Source organism: Ictidomys tridecemlineatus, chromosome 4 (genome assembly GCF_052094955.1).
Source record: "Ictidomys tridecemlineatus isolate mIctTri1 chromosome 4, mIctTri1.hap1, whole genome shotgun sequence".
NCBI lineage: Eukaryota > Metazoa > Chordata > Mammalia > Rodentia > Sciuridae > Ictidomys > Ictidomys tridecemlineatus.
Genome location: NC_135480.1, coordinates 36,596,330 through 36,619,360, shown reverse-complemented (window position 1 = coordinate 36,619,360; position 23,031 = coordinate 36,596,330). Strand labels below are relative to the sequence as shown.

Sequence of the window (23,031 nt, the reverse complement as noted above, 5' to 3'; positions counted from 1 at the left end):
ACTTGTGTTTGGGATTTTGTTCTAAAATAGGCCTGAGTCTGGAAATAGTGGTCTAATCCAGATCATGTCTTTAGTATTAACTCAATGCAAGGGGAGTTATCTGTCATGAAATTTTAGTAAAAAGGGAATGCATGTATGCTGAGATACTGAAGATTTCCACTGGGGCAAAACAATAAAAATTCTTTTCTTAACATTGTTGACCTAAGTCCTCAGTTCAAAAATCAACCTTACCAGCAATTCAAAATGACTCTTCTTCATCAAAAAGTCAAGTGGAAGAAAATCACCTTTCAACCTTAGCTAGAAAAACTGTTTTCTTCCTAGAATTGGACTCAGAAGTTCAGATTTGCTTTTTTTTTTTTCAAAGAATGTATGATTGGCTGGTGCAAGCAATTTGCATTGTTAATACATGGTTAAGCACAGAGCTTGAGTGCTGAGAATAATGGAGTAAAAAATGAAAATGTTCCTTCTGAAATGTTAACTTTAAGAATCATATGAAGAGGGCAAGAGACAGTAACAAAAGGGGGTAAAAGAAAGTAAACATACAGATCTTGGTAATTGTCAAAATTTTATCGTGTGGAGCATTACACAGAAACTGGACAATGGCTGAATAACATTACTTATAAGGCCACAAGCTGTCGTAGAAAAATATAAATAAATACTTTAGAACACTTCTTTACAAAAGTTTGGGAAAGAATTGAGGACTGAACAGCCCACAGCATCTGCATTGCATTACTACCCAGAGAGCTGTCCGCAGAACCAACAGGGAAACAAGTTTAATCATGGCTTTACTGAAAGCTATTTGTAGGTGAGAAGTGGACTTAAGCTCTTCATGTAATTTCCCAGATCTCTCTGATCCTCTTCCACTGAGGACTCTCCTCTTTCTAAGGGAGTGTTTTAGTACCTGTCTTGCCCTTTGAGGCCCTCGGAGGAAAGTTTGCTGGGAAATGTGACCATGGCTGCCCAGTTTTGCATCTGTGTGAGTGCCTTGAGCATCCTTCATCAGATGAATTTTTAAAAAGTCAACAAAAATGTTTCTAGTGGGCTGTTTGTCAACTAGCACAGCCAGACCAGTTACAAATTAACAATATTGAAATTGTCCCTGGGGAGGACAAGGATATAGGCTTTCCAGCATCTACTGGATTTTTGCTAGCATTTCTGAAAGATGTTTGAAAGCCAGCCCAGCAGCATTTTACACATTAAGCTGTATTAGAGATCAAGGATGTCTAAGTGAAAAAGATTCTTAGTCCTTGGCCCATGGCCCTTAGAAATTGCTCCCACCATTAGCACTGCCTCCAAATCAACTGAAATAGCTTCTTGCTTGTTATACATGTTACCAGAAAACATTTGTGAAGCGTGGGGATAGAACGGGAAAAGAAAACCCAAGTTTACCCATTTTGTTGAATTTTCTAGCCAAGAAATTGCTTGAGAAAACCACGCAGCCCTCTTGAATAAAAATGGCCTGAGGGTTATGGAAAAAAAAACAAAAAACTTAGAAGCAGTTCAGACTTGGGAAGAAAACAAAGGAGACTTGTCTGAGTTCTGAATTTGGTTGCAGTCCTACCCAGCTTTGTGAAAAGTTTATACTGGGACATCTGAATGACTTGGTTTAAATATAGTACTGGAATATACTGTGTGAGTAGTGTTTATTGTACCATAGTGTTTGAGTAGAGGGGAAATCTTTAAAATGCGTGTTCTAGTAAGTATTAGGGTTTCTTAAGCAGAGTAACAAGCCATGTTCTTATAGCCATCATGAACCCCAGTTTACGTTATCAGCCAAGAGCCAGTCTCTGGGGGTTCCCTTCATGGGGTTAAGTTTCACAGTAATTAATGCAGCTGCCAACAAAACCACTTAAGTATGAAGTCATCTCATGAATGGGAGGAAAAATAATTTCTGTCTCATACTACTCTGGAAATCACTTATGGAGGTTTTTGAGACAATTGTTATGGTATAGATGTGAAGTATCCGCCAGAAGCTCATGTGTGAGACAAGGCAAGAGATTTAGAGGTGAAATTTAGGGTTATGAGAGCCTAATTAATGCATAAATCCAATGATAGGAATTAACAGAGTGCTAACTGTAGGCAGGTAGGAAGTGGCTGGAGGAGATGGGTCATTGAGGGATTGCCTTTAGGGTATGTATTTTGTCCATGGTGAGGGGAGTCTCTCTGCCTCCTGGTGCGATGTCCCGAGATGCTTTCCTGTGCCACACACTTCCACATGATGCTCCATCTCAGACCCCAAGCAATGGAATTGGCCATCTAAGGACTGAGGCCTCTGAAACTGTGAACCACAAAATAAACTTTTCCTCCTGTAATTGTTGTTGGCAGGTCTTTTGGTCGTAGCAGTGGAAAAAGCTGACTAATACAGTAACCTATTGAGGCAGTTCTTCTCCAGAAGTCCGCTCTGGCTCCCATTATCTCCTTGATTTATATTCTGTGCAGCCAGGACAGGCCACTGTCTTTGGAATGGGAGAAATAATTTTCCATTAAGCACCTTTTCTCTACTAAGTATCAAGCTCAGCTCTTTCTTTATAGTCATTATCTTGAATCTTCAATTCTTTTAAGAATCATTATCCCCTTGCTGAGATGCAGATTTTTCATTTGAATCCATCCCATTTATTGATTCTTGATTTTACTTCTTGCGCTTTAGGAGTCTGGTTAAGGAAGTCAGATCCTAGGCTGACGTGGTAAAGATTTGGGCCTACACTAAGAATAGAACAGGAAAGAAGAGCATGAGGAAAAGACTAACAGTAAACTAAGATGAATGGGGGGAGAGAAAGGGAGAGAGAAAGGAAAGCATATGGAAATGGTAGGAGACCTTCAGTGATACACAAAATTATAAGAGGTTATGAGGGGCAAGGGGGAGGGGGAAAAAGGAGAGAGAATTGAACAACAGCAGAGGAGGTAGAGAGGGAAGATGGGAGGGGAGGGGAGGGGAGGGGGGATAGTAGGGGATAGGAAAGGTAGCAGAATACAACAGTCACTAATATGCCATTATGTAAAAATGTGAGTATGTAACAGAAGTGAGTCTGCATTATGTATTTGGGGAGTTCAAAACCCAATTGAGTCAAATGTATGAAAGATGATATATCATGAGCTCTGTAATGTTTTGAACAATCAATAAAAAAAATGGAAAAAATAAATAAAAAAAAAATTTGGGCCTAATTTTTTTCTTCTATTAGGCGCCTAAGTCTTTGATCCACTTTGAGTTGATTTTTGTGCAGGGTGAGAGATAGAGGTTTAATTTCACTTTGCTATGGATTTCTAGTTTTACTAGCACCATTTGTTGAATAGGGTCTTTTCTCCAGTGAATGTTTTTGACACCCTTGTCTAGTATGAGATAACCGTATTTCTGTGGATTTGTCTCTTTGTCCTCTTTGCCCTCTATTTGTACCTCTATTGGTCTACAAGTCAATTTTGGTGCCAATACCATGCTATTTTTGTTACTATAGCTCTGTAGTATAGTTTAAAGTCTGGTATTGTGATGCCTCCTGCTTCACTTCTTTTGCTAAGAATTGCTTTAACTATCCTGGGTCTCTTTTTTTCCAAGTAAATTACATGAATATTTTTTCTATTTCTATGAAGAATGTCATTGAGATTTTAATAGGAATTGCATTAAATCTGTATAATGCTTTTGGTAGTATGGCCATTTTGAAAAATATTAATTCTACCTATCCAGGAGCATGGGAGATCTTTCCATCTTCTGAGGTTTTCTTCAATTTCTTTCTTTAGTTTTCACTGCAGAGGTCTTTCACCTCTTTTGTTAGATTGATTCCCGCGGTGTTTTGTTTTGCTTTATGAGGCTACTGTGAATGAAGTAGTTTTCCTAATTTCTCTTTCAGTGGTTTCGTGGCTGATGTATAGGAATGAATTTGATTTATGGGTGTTGATTTTATATCCTGCTACTTTGTGAGAAGAGAGCCTACAGTTTGGGAAAAAATATTTACCACATTCACCTCCAATAAAGCATTAATATCTAGGATATATAAAGAACTCAAAAAACTTAACACCAAAAAAAACCCAAATGACTCAATCAAAAAATAGGCTAAGGAAATGAACAAGCACTCCACAGAAGAAGAAATACAATTGCTCAACAAATATATGAAAACGTGTTCAACATCTCTAGCAATTAGAGAAAAGCAAACCATCTCACTCCTGTCAGAATGGCAATCATCAAAAATACAGGCAATAATAAATGTTGTCAAGGATGTGGTGAAAATGGTACACTCATACATTGCTAGTAGAACTGCAAATTGGTTCAACCATTATGGAAAACAGTATGGAAGAGATTCCTCAGAAAACTGGGAATGGAATCACCATATAATCCACCTATCCCACTCCTTGGTTTATACCCAAAGGACTTAAAATCAGCATACTATAGTAATGTAGCCACATCAATCTTTATAGCAGCTCAATGCACAATAGCTAGACTATGGAACCAACCTAGGTGTCCCTCAATAGATGAATGGATAAAGAAAATGTGGTATATATACTCAATGGAATATTACTCAGCTTTAAAGAAGAGTGAATTATGGCATTTGCCAGTAAATGGTTGGAGTTGGAGAATATCATGCTAAGCGAAATAAGCCAATCCCACAAAACCAAAGGCCAAATGTTTTCTCTAATATACAGATGCTAATTCACAATAGGACAGGGGAAACTAGGGAAGAATAGAGTCACCTTAGAGGGAAGTGATGGGAGGGAAAGAGAGGGGATGTGGGGATAGAAAAGATAGTAGAATGAAACAGACATTATTATTGTATGTATATATGTGACTGCAATGACCAATATGATTCTGCAACATGTACACTCAGAAAAATGGGAAATTATATCCCATTTTATGTATGATATATCAAAGTGCATAAATGAATTCTACTGTCATATATCACTAATTAAAACAAATTTAAAAACTTAAATCAAAAAAAAGAAAGAATCATTATTTCCTTTTTATCATGAGGCAGAAGAATCAGGAAAACCTGATTATATCCTAGGGTTACATGACTCAACAGGCTGAAGTCTTTCTCTTATGTGTGTGTCTACATTACTCTCTTAGCAAATTTCAAGTATACACTATTATTAACTATATTTTAAGAATATTAACTATAGTCACCATGTTTTACATAAGGTCTTTAATATTCATAAGAGAAGGTTTGTGCTTTTAAACTAGTATTTCTCCTTTTCTTCCACCTCTAATTCAAGGTAAACACCATTCTATTCTCTATTACCATGACTTCTATTGGCAAAATGTAATATAGTACAGGGAAAATCACACAACACAAATGCATAGCTTAACTATTATAAGGCAGACACTCTTTTTTTATTTACTCATATATGCCAGTGGAATGCATTACAATTCTTATTACACATAGAGAGCACAGTTTTTCATATCTCTGGTTGTATACATAGTATATTCACACCAATTTGTGTCTACATACCTGTACTTTGGATAATAATGATCATCACATTCCACCATCATTAATTACCCCATGCCCCCTCTTCCCGTCTAACCCCTCTGCCTTATCTAGAGTTCGTCTGTTCCTCCCATGTTCCCCCTCCTTACCCCACTATGAATCAGCCTCCTTATATCAGAGAAAATATTCGGCATTTGGTTTTTTTGGGAATGGCTAACCTCAATTAGCATTATCTTCTCTAACTCCATCCATCTACCTACAAAGGGCAAACACCACCCAGATCAAGAAATGCAACATTGCCAGCCATCCCCAAACCCATCCATCTGTCCCTACCAAAACCAAACTTTATTTCCCTTCAAATGTAATGACTTTCCTGAATTTTGTGGTATTTCACACCTTCCTAATTTAGAGTATTATCACCCACATGTGCATCTCTCAGCACTACAGTTTAGTTTCCCTACTTTGTAATTTTTGTATCTTTTTGAACCCTTATAACTAGTTTAAGTAAATATGTTTACTGCTCAGCAGAAATCCTGTGTCAATTAATCTGTATTTATTTTGATTGTCTAAAGCCCATTCTCTTGCAAATTTCTCAGGAAGTTCTCATGGGAACAGCATTCCCTGACTCCTTACATGTTGACAGCAGATTAAGGTCTGTCTTTATACTTGAAATTGGACTTGGCTAAATATAGAACTCTTGACTCACAGGGTCTTATGTCGGTATGGTTTATTGGTAATCTAATTTTCCTTTCCTTTTGAGTAATTTGACATTTTTACCTGGATGATGAATAGATTTTTTTCTTTAAAGTGTATTTATCTTACAGACTATGTCTTTTTGATTGCTCTTAGGCAATTTATTTGTGCAGTTTCAATTTTTTTTTTAAATTTCAAGAAACTTTTCTTGAATTGTAGTTTTCAGCATTTGTCCTCTTTTTAGTGATTGTTCTGTTCTTTTCGAGAACCCTTACTATGAATATATTAAGTCATCTCCTTTGCCTGTCTTCTTGTTACTTTTTCTCAGATCCATTTTATCTCTCTCTTTTTTTTTTATTTAAAATTTTCTCTTTTTTATCTCCTGGTTAAAAAAGGACATTTGTACTAAAAAAATCCTAGGCTGGAGACCTGACTTTGGAGGTCCCAGTAGCCCAGATTTTGCCATCTACCACCTTGAAAGACCAATCAGACAGACAAAAGTGGTGGTGAAGAAAGAAAGGAATTTATTTAGTGTGGCCACAATGGGAAGAAACAGGAGAACCAGCATTCTAAGCCCTGTCTTTTGGGTCCTGACAAAAGCTTCAGGATTGCATAGGGGAAGGACAAAAGCAGGGGTCAAGAAATATGCATAGTCCAGGAGTCGTGGTCACACTGTCGTCTGGTTGATCATTATCTGAGGTCTGATTCTATGAGAGCCTGTTGGCACCCGGGAAATTATTATTGCTTGAGGATGTTTCCTGTAATGAAATGAGTGCTCCCACTCTGTGTTCGTCAGCTTTTCATCCCTGTGACCAAAACACCCCATCAAAATAACTTAGAGGAAAAACAATTCATTTTAGCTCACAGTGTTAGAGGTTCAATTCATGGTGGACCAACTCCTTAGCTCTGGGCCCAAGATGAGCCAGAACATCATGAAGGAAGGGTGGGATGGAAGAAAGCTGTTCCACTGGCCAGGAAGTAGAGCCAGGCTGCTGAGAAGGGGCTGCTGGGAAAAACAACCCTACCAGGGCACATCTGCAGGGACCCACCTCCTCCAGCCATGCCCTACTTGTCTACAGTTACCACACAGTCAATCCTTTTATCCTAGGACAGACTGATTAGGTTACAGCTCTCACAACCCAATCATTTTTACCTCCAAACATTCTTGCATTAACCCAGGAATGTTTATGGGACATCTCACATCCAAACTAAAACAAGTTTAGGAGGGGGAGAGAGCAGCCTTGTTTCCATCATAAGGTGTAAGACCAAAGGGCTTGATATTCCCAACATTTGAGATAAACTGGGAAGTATCTAGAAGAAGAACAAGTTAGAAAGGCAAAAAATGGAGTTAGTTAGGACAACATCTAGATCCTCTTTCAGCCTTACCTGAAAGGTAAGGTATGCTTATTTGATCATACATTCCTTCTTGTTCAGTCTTTGTTTGTTTAATGTTTAATGATTCTTTTCTTTCCTGACTTATCACCCTAAATTTAAGTCTTTAATTCTGATGTATGTTATTCTTTATATACTGTAATATTTCATTAAGGACTTTTGAATTCATTAGAAGTAGTGATAAGTAGAAAATAGAAATTGGAAAACTAAAATATTTATCATCTTCTGAGGTGTATGGCCTTGTGACAGATACTGTCAGTAAATATGCTATTTTTTTACTTATTTGTTTTATTCTTAAAATTTTTTTTAATTTTAAGGTTTAATTACATTTGATTGTTAATTTTACATGAAATTAGTTTTCTTTTTTTTTTACTATTAAAGGCAGATATGATTCAGAAACTTTTTTAAACCTATGATTTTAAGCTCTTTTTCAAAACTATAACTTTCTGAGACCTGATTTCCTCTCCTTCATGTTTATCTGGCCCTTCTTTTTGTTTCATATTTATTGACAATGCATTTATCAGTATGGAGGGTTTTTGGTTTTTTTCCCTCAGAAAAAAAGACTTGCTATGAAAAAAAAGATTTGTTTGGTTAGTTTCTAGAATTCATAAGGCCCAGATCTCTAACCCTGGACCTCCCGTACTCAGCTATACTGGAATGTAGAAATCCTCCCCACCCCACCCCAATGCATTTACTTACCATCCTCAAATTGCTCTACTGAACTTACTAGTGAACATCTGTGAGTGATTTGAGAATGTTTTAGATATGTCTTGTACCCCAGTGCTTCCTTCTGTTTCTTTTTGTATCGTTGCTGATCTCACTTAGGTCTTGTGACTTTGGAAGGTTTATCTCTATCCACTTTAATTTTGGGGTGATGGGAGTATCTTGTCACCAAATTTTGGTTTAGATATTGTTCATGAGTTTTTAATTTTTCATTCTAAATATTCTGCAGGAGGAATTCAGAGAGATGTAAAAAAGTATATCACTCCCATAATCCCAGAATCCCCCTTCTTTACATCAAACCTTTGTTTCATGAAGATTTCAACATTCATTTAATGGGTTGATTAAGAGCAACACTAAATATCAGAAAGGTTATTTTTGTGTTTGTACCTTTTATTTGAGGATACTAACTCTCAGCCTAAAATTGTATAAAGTCTTTATTTTTCAGATATGAATCAATGTAAAATATTATCTCTAATTTAAGGAGAACTGGAACCTTTTAAAACAGGACTCTAGAAATTTTGCCATGTACTGATATAAAAACAACAACAACAAAAATCTAAAATACTTCCTTAGAATGAACACGATAACAATTATTGATAGAAAAAATTATGTTTGACTTCCATATACTCAAAATATAACATTGACTAAGCTTATAGTTTTAAAATAATGTAAAAAAATGCAATTTACAATTATAGCATGCATGTCTTCAATCAACACATTTTGGCAGTGGGTTAAATACTACCAGATAAAGAAAATGTTTGAACCCAATTCCCTAAAGTAATGAGATGTTTTGTAAGATTTTATAACACAACAAGAAACCAGAAATTTGAACAGAAGCCAAGAATAGTCATAGAGCAAACCCTGACCACACACTATTGGACTTCTCTCATTTGCTCTCAGAGGTAGTGGGCCTTCCTACTTTTTATTTCTCCTATCAAGGTAAAGCTACTCCATCTTCAGAACTCCATTTATTCTTTATTTCTTCATTCGTAGGACACTTGGTTCTTTTGCTTGGGAAGATAAATCACATCAATTTGTCTTCCAAGTAGATTTCCAAGTAATTTTTGGATAGTGCAATCACTGCGTCTTCTATTTATTTCTGGATCCCCAGTTTCTAGCTCATTGTAGGTATATAATACATGATAATGGAAAAATAGATACCTGGAGCTCTGATGAGTGATTGACTATATCTAGTAGTTCAGATGTGAATGTTACAACTATAGTCTGCAATATAATATTTCTTTCCACATGTAGCTTTAAAATTCTTTTTAAAACTTTAGCTAGAGAACCATCCATTTTGAACTTTAAAAATAGCATATGGACATTTTGTTTTGGATCCAATGGAATAACAATCTTCAAAATAAGGAATCTTGCATAATCTGATAAGAGTTTGCAGTAGGTTCATTGGAGGTTGTGTTTGCTGGTAATAATAAATCCAGGTTTGAACACATAGAGTATCTTGTCACATAAAATTTATTACAAAAAAAGTTTACAAATTAATTCGACATCATTTTCCAAGTGCAAATCATAACCATAAGACTGTAAACTCTATCACCAAAGACATAAAGAAAAAAATCCAGTAAAAACAATATTAAAATATTCCATAAGCACTGAAGAATTCAAATTTGTCCCAAAACATTATTGATATTATGAATATCTATGACCAGACATCTGTGTTTGGGTAAATCTAGTAGATTAGCATTCAAGACAACCCAACAACATATTCTCTAAAAATCAATAAAGTACAAGAGGTTTTAATAGAATTCTTGAAGAAAGAAATGTCACTATTCAAAAACAAAAGCAAATGTTCTAATAAAATGTTGTGAATGACAAGAACCACTCAGGCATCTTTAGTTAAAGCAGGAATACTTGCAAATAAAACATGCAATTACCACATTAACACAATAGCAACCAAGTCTATACCACTGGATTTTGATGTCATAATTGAGTTGTCTCTTCAGTTTTAAAACTGCTCTAACAATGGCAATTCTAGGTCATCTTCTTGGGTTCTTGCTTTACCTAGAACAACATTAGAAAGTGCTGGGGAGTGATATTGGCCAAAGTATATTTTTACATTGTATGCATGTACAAATACATAACAACAAATTTCATCATTATGTACAACTCTAATGTACCAATTAAAGAGTGGGGGGAAAAGGGCTAGGGATGTAGCTCAGTTGGTAGAGTGCTTGCCTTATATGTACAAGGCCTTGGGTTCAATCCTCAGCACCATAAAAAAGTGGGGAAAAAAATTAGAATCTGTCTCTAATGAGACAGATGTATATGTGCATCATCTTATTAAGACCCCACAAGAAGGCTTTAAAAATAATTTCTACACAGGTCAATGCATCATGTGTGTTTACTTTGTATTTTTCCTGAATTTTCTTGGAGATTTAGATTTGGGAAGCATAAGTGAAAACTTTTAAGAGTCACAGACAATCGACATCATACTGTTTGCCATGATTAATTCCTATAAGGATAAAGAAAGGAAGACTGGATGATGCTATAACCATTAGAATGTTTTATGGTTGGAATTGGTGAGCTCCCCTCCTAGGATGTATCAGATTGTGTGAGCACAGACTTTTGGGCTACACATCTCCTACTATGCCTAAGACACTCTAGGACTGGAAAATACTTATCATCTCCTAACTATTATCTAAGGAGGCCAGGGGAGTTCTGATGAAGCCAAGTCCCAAGCCTCATCCCTGCAGAAGCCAATTAAAGTCAAACAAAGAAAATATCTGTTCTCTGCCTGAAGTCTGAGCCCTGAATCTCAGCCAGCTCTTAGCTATAGCAAAACTCCATCCTTAACCATAGGGAAAATCATGAAAAAGAAAGTAGGTGGACTGATGCAAAACCATTGTCACTTTTGTAAAGAAAGTCTGAATAGTCATTCTCTGCTGATATTGTCAACAGCATTGGCGACTTAGTCAAAAGGTATTATACATTTTATAATTTGATGAAGTTATGTTTTTGATCTCCTTAAATCCTTTGCTACATGTTGGTAATTCTAAAAATGCCAATGTTGACAACAGTCTAGAGCTGTATTTTATATGGGCTATAAAATTGCATGAACCTCATAGAGAACATGTATTTCTTGGCTACAGTCACTGCAATATAATGGATTCCCTGAATCCTACTTAAAATGGGTTGCAACTGGCTATATATACTCCTCTTTCCCTCCACTCAGTCTCATTATAGTTTATGGCCACATATGGATGGCCATTTGACCTTCGGTGAAACATATACTGAGTTTTCCTTTCTAATTTTAAATAAGTAAAGCAGAACAAAATAGCCAGTTTCATTCTCAGTCCTGGAGAACAGGGAAGAAGCCCTACTTTTGCTCATTAAGAAAAACAGTTCCATATGTGGGAGGACATTTTAGGTTGTGTCCTTGGAGGAAGAAGGAGGAAGGTGTCAACTTGATTGTTTTATCTCTTCCCACCCTCCTGTGGTCATCCTTAACCTACACTTACCCTTTACCCTAGGAGAATGAAGGCTCAGAAAAGTCACCCTGTGCTCCTTCTTATGCTCATTCTGTCACTATTTATTGGTTCCCTGTCTTAGCATAAGGACTGGATTAGGTAACAGGAGAAGAGCAAAACTTGGTTTTGCACTTAGTGAATTTAAAACTCAGAAGACAAAGCAGAATTATGTTATAATACATCAAAATGGAATCAGAGTGATAACTCTTTTAAAATTGAAACTATTGTCACAAAACACCAAACAACTTCAGTTCCAATAAATGAGTCAAATAAACATACATGGAGAGCCCCAAGGAGTGAGAGGTAAATGTTAAGTAAACAGGAAACGAAAAAAGGTCAGAAAGTCCTAAAGAGCATCTCATGTGTCAAACATAGACCTTGCCTATTTGCTATAGCAGCTCTTTGAAGTTTATAACTATTTCACTATACAAATATATAAATTGAAGTTCAGAAATTATAAATTGTCCAAGACAATTTGAAGCTAGTCCAGGTTAAATTTAAAAACTGAATTTCTAGAATCTAGACTATGAAGGAGTTGGCACTTAAGCTGGGCTTTGACTAGTGGGTCTAGGTAGATAGGAAATTAAGAAGAGAAAAGGCAGAAAAGCTTAAGGCAAGCAGTGAAATGAGATCAACAGGATCAGAACAGAAAACTCAAGTATGGCAATAGTTGGCAAGCCTAGAACTTGCATTGGATGTTTGAATTATGGAGAATCAATATGAACTCTGACAGGGAAAGGCAGAGTGAACATGCAGGGTTAAGGAGGTTTGCCAGGTTGTAGGATATAGGTGGAATACTAGGCAAGGGGACCTGCCCCTGGGTGACATGCATGGGACAGCTAAAGCACCAAAATCAAGGGGGATCATGTGTCCATCTGCGAATGAAGTTTTGTTTTTTTTTTGTTTTTTGTTTTTTTTTAGTTCTGGGAATCGAACTCAAGGGTTCTCAACCACTGAGCCACATCCCCAGCTCTATTTTGTATTTATTTAGAGATGAGGTCTCACTGAGTTGTTTAGCACCTTGCTTTTTACTGAGGCTGGCTTAGAACTCGAGATCCTCCTATCTCAGCTTCCGGAGCTGCTGGGATTACAGGCATGCACCACTGCACCTGGCCTGAATAAAGAATTTTTTTTCAATAACATACATGGACCTATGAATTCTTTTTTTCATAGAAGAGTCTTAGAGAAAATTCTCCATGACATCAAATAGGCAATGTCATATATAGATGACAGCAGAATGTATTACAATTCTTATTATACATATAAAACACAAATTTTCATATCTCTGGTGAATAAAGAATTTTTTAAAGCACCAAAATAAAGTCATTTAAATTACGTGAATCAAACTGCCTATGATAGGATGTTCTTGATTTCTGTCTCCTGTAACTCTGCAAAAAGAATAAGAATAGAAATGGATTCCTCCAACCTGATGGTGTGTTTTTGCAGAGTGAATCTCAGTAAATGGGACCACTCTCTATCTGGTTCCTCAAGCTGAAAACCTGGGCATCATTCTGGACTCCATTTCCCTCTCATCCTACATCCAATTCGTAAAAGAACCTTATTAATTCTAACTTCAAAATTCAAACCTGGCCATTCTTTCCTATGATGGCTTCTGCTCTAGTCTTGGTCACCATCATCTCTCTTTTTTGGCATCTTTTTCCCAGTATCATCTACTCCCCTCCCCGCTCAACAACAAAGCAATTCTGTAAAACAACTACTCAGTATAATTTTCACAGTGGAGAAACTCGGAGTCTTCCATCACAAATCCTTAGCTTAGTCCACCAGCCCTTCAGGATCTGACATCCCCGGTGCATCTGATGAATTTCCCCCTCCGGATTCCCTGGCAGCTCTGCTGCAGCCACACTCTCCCTGCTTTCCCACAGACATGCCAGGCACATTCCAAACTCAGCTCCTTTTCACTTAGGGTTCCTCTGCCTAACATACAGCTCCCAGGATTTCACATTTCTCCTTCTCTTAATATATTTGGGTTTCCGCATTTTTAAAAAATGTCAACTATTTACCATGTAGTTACCAAAGCATCATCTCTGCACCCCCCCATACCCACATCTTCTCTTTACCTTGGCTTACTTTCATTATAGTGCTTATCTCTAAAATTTTGTAATTATATATTTGTCTTTTTTCTTCCTTAAGTTGTCTCTCTCTCTCTTTTTTTTTTCTTTTGTAGTACTGGGGATTAAACCCAGGAGTGTTCTCATACTGGGTTACATCCCCATCCTTCTTTATATTTTATTCTGAGATAGGGTCTTTCCAAGTTACCCAGGCTGACCTTGAACTTGTGATCCTCTTGCCTCAATTCCCAAATCACTGGGATTACACCCAGCTGCCTTGTGCTATCGCTAATGCAGAATCCACGTCAGGAATAGCATATCTGTTAAATATATTTATTCAAAAATGATTTGATAACTACAAACATAAGTTAATAAGTAGACATTATACAGAAATAAAATGGCATATCTATGTAGCAACTCTTTTAAAGCTATATTTTGAAACATAGCTTCTTCCCAAGTACCCATTGTTTCAATCTTCAAAGAGAAACACCTTGCAAAGTCTGAATAATGATTTACTTTTCTTGCCACGGAATTGCAAGTAACCCTTGGTTATTTTTATAATTACCTAGTTTTTATACTTTTTTTTTTTAAAGAGAGAGTGAGAGAGGAGAGAGAGAGAGAGAGAGAGAGAATTTTTAACGTTTTTTTATTGTTTAGTTCTCGGTGGACACAACATCTTTGTTGGTATGTGGTGCTGAGGATCGAACCCGGGCCGCACACATGTCAGGCGAGCGCGCTACCGCTTGAGCCACATCCCCAGCCCCTAGTTTTTATACTTTTAAGACTAGGGATTTTTTTCTTAATTCGTGACTGTTCTGTGTCATTTAGTACATTCACAATTTTATGAAACATTACTCAATTTAGTTTTAATACATGTTTATCAATAATGTTATCTTTTAAAGAACTTATTGTTAAATTTGGCATGGTAGGAAGCAAATTGATTATATTACAAATGGTAAATAAAGAGATGGCATCGAGTTTTTATCTAATCATCTTTATATAAGACATTATATAGTGTCACCAAATAGCAGGTTAGAGAAAAGCAGGTTATTTTTAAAAGTAATCCACCTGATAAATAAAAATAAATTATCAGTTTGTACTTCAAAATTTGAGCATGAACGTGTACAAACATCACAAAAAGGAATGCAGACATTACAACTTTTAGAAAACACACACACACACACACACACACACACACACACACACACACACACAAGCACCACCTACAGTTTTACCAAAGAGAGAGAATAGAGTCTGTCAAAGCCTCTGCTTCCAACTGCCAATTCTTCAGGAACACAGAAGACAGGAGAAACTGTCAAATATCACTGTGGGTGTGCAGCCAGCAAAGTCCAGACAGGGGCACTCGATAGGTCAAATTCCCTTTGATCTTCAAACAATAACTTGGAAGAACAGCTTGGAAGGAAAAGTTGTAGATTAAGAGATTTAAAATGTATAACAGTTGTTTTCTGAGCAAGCTTAAGCTGTGTTGAGAGATGCACATTCGGGTGATAAAACTCTAAGAAAGTGCAAAGAAATTGCAACAATAGAAGTCACAGCTGTGGCTACCTTGAAGAAGAGAGAAGGGATTGTAACTGGGACAGGGCATCTATAGGAGCTTGGTGCTGGGACAGCTGAATATCCACATGCAAGAGAACAAAGCTGGACTGTGCTTCACATCATATACAAAAATTAACTCAAAATGAATCCATAACAGAAATATAAGATTTAAAATCATAAAAATCTTAGAGGAAAATCTCCATGACATCAAATAGGCAATGAATTCAAAGATACAACATCAAAAACATAAGCAACAACAAAAATAGAAAAATTGGATTTCATCACATTTTAAAGCTTTGGGGCATCAAAGGACATTAGTTAAAAAAAATTAAAACTCACCCACAGAAGAGGTGAAAATAATCCCAAATCCCATGTCTGATAGGGTTCAATATCTAGGCTACATAAAGAACTCTTACTACTAAATAAAAAGTTCAATTTAAAAATGAGCAAAGGGCTAGGCATGTTTGCACATACCTGTAATCTCAGATGTTCAGGAAGCTGAGACAGGAGGATCACAAGTTTGAGGCCAGCCTGGGCAACTTGGTGACACCTTGTTTTAAAATAGGAAATGAAAAGGCCTGGGGATGTAGCTCAGTGTCAAAGTGCCCCAAGACTCAATCCCCAGTACCAAAATAAATGCAAAGACTTGAATAAACAGCTCTACAAAAGGCCAAGAAGTACATGAAAAATACTCAACATGTTTACTCATCAGGAAAAAGCAAATGAAAACCACAATGAGATGCAATTTCATACCCATTAGAAAGATTATAATAAGTTTTTATCCCCTGATACTGAGGATTGAAACTAGGAGTGCTTTACTACTGAGCTACATCCCAGTCCTATTTGTTTATTCATTCATTCATTCATTCATTTTTAATTTTGAGATGGTGTTTCACTAAGTGACTAAGGATCTCACTAAGTGGCTGAGGCTGACGTCAAACTCACCATCCTCCTGCCTCAGCCTCTCAAGTTACTGGGATTTCAGGTGGGTGCCACCATGCCTGGCAACAATTTTTTTTTAATAAAGAAAATTAAAAGTATAGGTGAAGATATAGATAAAATGAGACTCTCACACATTGCTAGTTGTAATATAAAAATGATATGGATGCTATGAAGAACAACTTGGCAGTTCCTCAAACTGTTAAGCACTGAATTATGGTATGATCCCAGAATTCTATTCTTATGTACATATCCAAAAAACTGAAAACTCAAATAAGTATTTGCATATACATGTTCTGTGCTCCATTAGCACTATTTACAACAACTAGAAAGTAGAAGCAGCCCAAATATCCATCAGTAAACAAATTGTGGTTATCTGTACAATAAAGTATTAAGTCATGAACAGAAATTATATACTAGTACATGCTACAATTTGAGAAATCTGGAAAATATGCTAAGTGAAAGAAGTCAAACATATCACATACTGTATAATTCCATATATATTAAATATTAAAAATAAGTATAAAGAGAAAAAGCAGATGAATAGCTGCCAAGGACCTCGGGAAGAACAAGAAACTTCTTACTGAAAAAGTGGTTTTATTTAAGAACGATTGAAATGCTTTAAAACTTAAGATATAGGGACTGTGGATGCAGCTCAGTGATATAGCACTCATGTAGCATGCATGAGGCCCTGGGTTCAATCCCAAGCACGCTCCCACCAAAAGCCAAACAAAACAACCAGATATATAGTAATTATAGTAGTGATGATTCCCACTTGTGAATGTACTAAATTCAACTGAATTGCTCACTTTAAAAAGTTTAATTTTATACTGGGTGCAGTGGCACATGCCTGTAATCCCAGCAGTTTGAGAAATTGATACAGGAGGATCTTGAGTTCAAAGCCAGCCTCAGCAACGGTGAGGTGGTAAGCAATTCAGTGATACCCTGTCTCTAAATAAAATAAAAAATAGGGCTAGGGATGTGGCTTAGTGGGCAAGTGCCCCTGAGTTCAATCCTCAGTAACCCCCCACCAAAAAAGCTTCATTTTGTTATATGCATCAAGCTATTAAAAAAAAAAGATGACCTACAATCCCACATTTACTTCTTTATGAATTCTGTAGGATAAACTAGTGTGAGGATGTGGTTTTGTTGAGAGGAAAAATGAGGAGATGCTAATTATATTACTTCAACCATAGGAATGTTACACTACCTTTTTGGTTCATAGTCATTACGTTAATTATTTCATAAAATGAAAAGTTATCATCCCCCTCCATATCTAATTCATTCTAACACATTTGCTCTGGCTTCTGGCTTCATGACAATCTGCTTAAACATGTGTTTCTTGTATTTTACAGACATACTTGGCAAGTGCAAGACAAAATTGATGCAAACAATGTGGCTTACACAACTGGGAAGCTAAGCTTTCACACGGATTATCCAGCCCTCCACCATCCACCTGGGGTAAGGTGAGCTTCAACATATTTTCCACAAAGCAGGCCAAGGACCAAATCCTTCTATATTTTGAGTGTATAAGATTACATATTTCACCAGCTAATGTGTCATATGTAATTTTTTTCTTCAAACACAATCCAAACACAACATTTATGTGCCTGAATTCTGAATATCAGAATTGCTGAGGGATAGGACATTTTCATGTATCTTTTTAAAAAAATATTTATTTGTTCTTCCTGGAAATAATTATTGGTACTTTTTGCTTTGCCATGACAGACAGCAGTATAACCTGATATCTTTTTGTATATATATCCCCGGTAAGAGAGTTAAAAAAAGAAAAAGAAATCAGGGAACACAAGATGGTGTTCTCCCACAGTGTGACATGGCTGTCATTTTTATCAGTTATTGCTACATGAAAACCCACTCCCTAACTTAATGGCTAAAAAGAGCACCCACGTACCTAGCCCATTCTTGCTATTCAAGCTGTGTTCTGCTGGAAAGTTCTTATTTGCAGATTAACTCAGCTGATGAGTTGGCTAAGGGCTGGTGACTTCATTTAGGATGGCTTGTCTGCTCCACAAGCTAGCCCAGGCTTCTGCCCATGGCAACTTGCCGCAGTCCGGCTGCAGCAAAATAACCGGGGGTGAGGAACAACTTGTGTAGATTGATACAGCAGGAGTGGGAGCCGTTTATTGTAGGACAGGAGGGGTATATATACATTCCACGCAGCTTATCTTAATTAACATAAACTAGATACAGCAGTCAACCAATCAGAAATCTCCACACTTAATGGCTCGATGGTGTTACTTCACAAACCACTCCCTCTGGCAAAATGCCAGAAGCCATCCTGACTCGTTTATAGACTCTAACAGCAATTGACACAAAGTTCAGAGAAAGAGCCAATGTATACAAGGCTTCCTGGGGCTTGGGCTAGTATTTGTGCAGTGTTTCTTCTACTGTGTGTTATTGGGTCTAAGCAAACCACAAGTCTTGCCCAGATTCAAGAAATGAGGAAGTAGTCAACTCAAGGAAGGAGTTGTGAACATGCATAATAACGGGATTCAAAGTAAGGAACAGAGTACTCATGCTATTTTTGGAAACCATCTCCTATCTCGCTAATAAAATTCTCTCTCAAAGAAGGAGGTGCTCCATGTAGAGCCACAAAGGCCCCAAAGGAATTTCCGAGTAGATACTCTTCCTCTACATCTTCACAAAATTATCATTTTAGTAAACCAAATACATTTTTACAAAATCACCATTTACTAAATTAAAACACAAATAGTCAGGACAATATGATTTTTTGAAAAAAAAAATGTTCTTTGCCTATTTTTAGAGCTGAACTGGACTAAATGAAATAACCACCCAGAAATCTGTATCTTCAAAGATAAATGAAAATCTGGACAATTCTCAAGTTAATAAAGGAGAAATGGGCCAAAACCAAAATTAATCCCTTTTTTTCATCATCTTGACTGAACATATTTGCTCTGTGCCCTGGTTGCTACCCATTGTTCTTGCCAGTATTAGCTAAGCCTGTATAGAATTTGACCACATGTTTTAAATTATTTTGTTGATTGGAAAAAAGAAATCCACATGATTTCATTGAACTAAATGATGACAGAAAAATGACTCCTATAGTCACCTTTTTGAGTGGGAGTTGAGGGAGGAGACACAACAATGTGATTTATTCAATGTGGTTCTGAGATATTTTTCTGAAACCCTATTATTAAAAGCCAAACTAATCAGCTCAACTCACCTTTCAGAGATAAGTTAGAGAGGTTGGATAGAATAAAACTTGAAGAGTGAGAAGAGAAAACTAAAGATTCTATTTCAAATTTTTAAATTATCTTCTGTATTTTATGACTTCACGATTTGTTTCTGGGTTAAAATTGAAAGCCTAAGAAAAAGTGATTAAATGATGTCATAAATTTTCCTGAAGTACAATGGAATTTTTGACATTTTCATAGAAAGTTATGCTTTTCAAAGCATTTTGACTTGTCTTTCTTTATATGATCACTCTTAACATTTCTTTAAGGTTAACATGATTGTGACTTTTATGTAAAATGGGGAAATGAAGTACAAGGGTAAAAACTTTTATAGGGTGATTCATGGGGAATTTGAACTTGAACCTGGATTTCCATCTAGTTTATCATCACCTCATAAAGCTCCTGAGTTGGAATTTCTAATTATCATAATTGTATAATGTCATATAATGTAATGTGATAGATTATTTGTATATATTGTCACACTTTACAAACTCTTCAAAGACAAGGACTGAATCATACCTTTCTCTATCTCAAAACTTCATACATCATCTTGCATATAATTTAGACATAACAGATACTCTATAAATAAGCAAAGTGCAATAAAGGTCTAAAATTACATAAATGACTTGATAGATTTTTACTATAATTTCTTTCAATACTGGGAATTAAACCCAAGGATGCTCTATCACAGTGCTGTTTTCCCAATTTTTATTTTATTTTTTAAATAGAGCCTAAGTTGCCCAGGGTCTGCTCAAACTTGTGATTCTGATTTAAGAAAAAATATATAGATACCTGCTTATACTATTGTTCAAACTTCCATTTTGAATGGTTATTTTTTTCTTTTGTATTTGAGCTTTTCCATAACAATTAGAAAAGAAATTAGAAAAGATAATTAAATGATTTATAGTAAAATGTTTATCAAGTAAAAGTTTATTAAAATGTCATTTTAATTACAGATGAAATGACTTGGATAATTAGTTTCCTCTTGAGCATGCAGTTTGATGGATTTTGATCCAATGGGGTCAAGATAAGATGACACATCTTTAATGAAACACAGATATTACTTTGCTCACTATTTTTCTCTGGGCCAAAAGTCACATGCTGCCATAAAGAAACACTTTAAAAGAAAATATTTTTTTAATTCTGAATGACTCACATGAAATAAAATTTGGTTTACTACAAATTTGAATTAGTGGTGAGGGTATCAGGCTCCATCATCATTTTCCTGTCATAAGATTGTATTAAAAATTTAACTACATGAAAGAAAATGTTAGTTGGCCTTGCCTTGTGCAAAAACATCAGCTAACCTTTTATAAAACTGATATTTGAAATATTCTGGGAGTTCATTTATGATGAAATTGAAAAGAATCTCAAGAACCCTCCAATTCTCTCCAAAATAAAATTATGCTATCATTTTGCCATTGAGAGTTTGATGGACTTTTCCATTTCCTTTTCTTTTTCATCATACTGCATTGTCCCTCATGGCCCTTGTGAGATGATTTTCTTAAGCAACTTGATCAGCTTATGCATGTATTTTTCAAGCATAAAAAAATGGCATAAAGTTGGCTGTGTTGGCACACTCCTATAATCCCAGTGGCTCAGGAGGCTGAGGCAGGAGGATCACTACTTCAAAGCCAGCCTCAGAAACTTAGCAAGGCCCTAAGTAACTCAGCAAGACCTAGTCTCTAAATAAGATATATTTTAAAAAATAAAAGGGCTGAGGATGTGGCTCAGTAGTATAGTTCCCTGGGGTTCAGCCCCCAAGTACCAAAAAAGAAAAAAAATGCCATCAATTTAAAGATTGAACCATTATTAATTTAGACCAGTTATCTTCCAACATCAATACATAAGAATGGATATTTTAAATTAGCAAAGCACAGATATATCTACACACCACACAATACTGAATAACTAAGAGTATTATAAAGGGATTTTTCTCTTTGTAAACAAAAGACTTGCTATATACAGGTTTTTAGGCAAATAGGCCAAAGTTTGAATACCAGCTTTTCCACACTTTAGCCAAATTCTTATTAGCTAGCCAGTTTTGACACCTCTATATCTCAGTCTCTCCATCTGCAAAATGAAGATAAAACTATCAAATTCTAAGGATTCTTATGTGTAGTAATATACATGATACAATTTCAATTTTAGAATAAATTATATATAAAATTATAAAAACTGGGGAAACTTGTACATTAGGTTTGGAAGAGAAGCAGTATTTATGTTCTAGACCAGCATTATCCAATAGTAGTCACTAGTCACAAGTGACTATTCACACTTTAATTAAAATTAAGACTAAATAAAATTCAAAATTCAACTCCTCAGTCACACTACAATTCAAGCACACAATAGCCAGGTGAAGCTAGAGATTGCTGTATTAGACAGCAAATAATAATATTCCATTGTTGCAAAAGTTCTGATGGACATCATTATTTCAGGCCAGCTGTGGAACAAACCAAACTAAATTATTATTATTTTTTTAACTAATACTGGTATCCCTCCAAGGCTGGGTATTTGATCATATTTGTCTCTTCCATTCTATAAGCACTCTATCAGACAATGTTTTTAATTTATTTCACTCAGTGAGAATGAAGATTTGCAATTCGATGCTATTAGTTTCTTCCAACAGAAAACCAGGGTCTAAATTTAAATACTCAAAATCACCCATCTATGCTGACTTACCAAAAGGAGTCACAAAACCAATGAAAAGCTCCACTCAAAAGTATCTTTAAATTTTTACTATGATTTACTTTTCAAAATGAAATAATATTAAACATTTTCCCAAAAATCTTAATAAAATTTATTAGTACTTTCTCATTCTCAGTGTGTACTTTCTCATTCTCAGTGTGTCAGAGCTTATCCATCCCTCATACTCCCACCCCACTTCCTTCCTTTTTTATCCTTACATCTGAATTATGGCCTTAGACTCTCAAGTAGCTACTATCTGGCCTGTTTCCTCCTCAAAAATAATTCATTTACTGTAACACCACTGGGCAAATTTTTTCAGGTCAGTTCTATATTGCTTCCATATTCAATAATTCCCAACAGAAAGAATAGAAATTTTTTATCTAACATTTAAGACTCTCCATGAAACCCCAAATCATGTTTTAACCTGATCTTCTCTTTCCATTTATACCTTGTGCCACTGCAAAACTGTCTGTTACTGAGTGAACTGTGCACTTTTGCATGCACATCCTCTCTGTTCTATTTGCACTCTCAGTCTAGTTTGCACATACCAAATCTTATCCATTGCCCTTTGCCCAGCTTAAATACCACCTCTTCTGCTGGCCTTTCCTGCCTGCTCCAACATCCAGAGTTCACTCTCTACAGCTCTTATGACCTGTGCCTTTTGCTACTAGTGAACATTATCATGCCTATGTCCATGTCTTCAATTATAACAGATTTTAACTATACAATATTGATCATAACCATCTTTTTTGTCCCCAGCCCCTTTCTCTGCTGATGTAAGAGAACAGATATAAAAACAAATTTCATTGATTTTGATTTGTGCATATTTTTTGAATATTTAAATCAAAAATAGTAAAATGCT

General features: G+C 35.9%; 1 protein-coding gene and 1 long non-coding RNA gene across 5 annotated transcripts in view; one reads left to right on the top strand and one right to left on the bottom strand.

The window, feature by feature from the left end:
* The window catches only part of LOC144377069 (uncharacterized), a 91,260-nt gene that overhangs the window by 12,266 nt on the left and 55,963 nt on the right, over nucleotides 1–23,031 (bottom strand). Inside the window, exon 3 of one of the 2 annotated variants that reach the window (XR_013437678.1) lies at nucleotides 10,147–10,235. The exons of the other annotated variant lie outside the window; for it this stretch is intronic. This is a non-coding gene — a long non-coding RNA (uncharacterized LOC144377069). Of the gene's footprint in view, nucleotides 1–10,146; nucleotides 10,236–23,031 lie in introns of those variants that run through there. 2 annotated transcript variants of the gene reach the window in all.
* Nucleotides 1–23,031, top strand: part of Bbox1 (gamma-butyrobetaine hydroxylase 1) — a 65,763-nt gene that overhangs the window by 35,719 nt on the left and 7,013 nt on the right. For all 3 annotated transcript variants that reach the window (XM_013359860.4, XM_013359859.4, XM_040284586.2), the window contains exon 6: nucleotides 17,622–17,727. In XM_013359860.4, coding sequence (XP_013215314.1) covers nucleotides 17,622–17,727 — 106 coding nt within the window. The remainder of the gene's footprint in view (nucleotides 1–17,621; nucleotides 17,728–23,031) is intronic.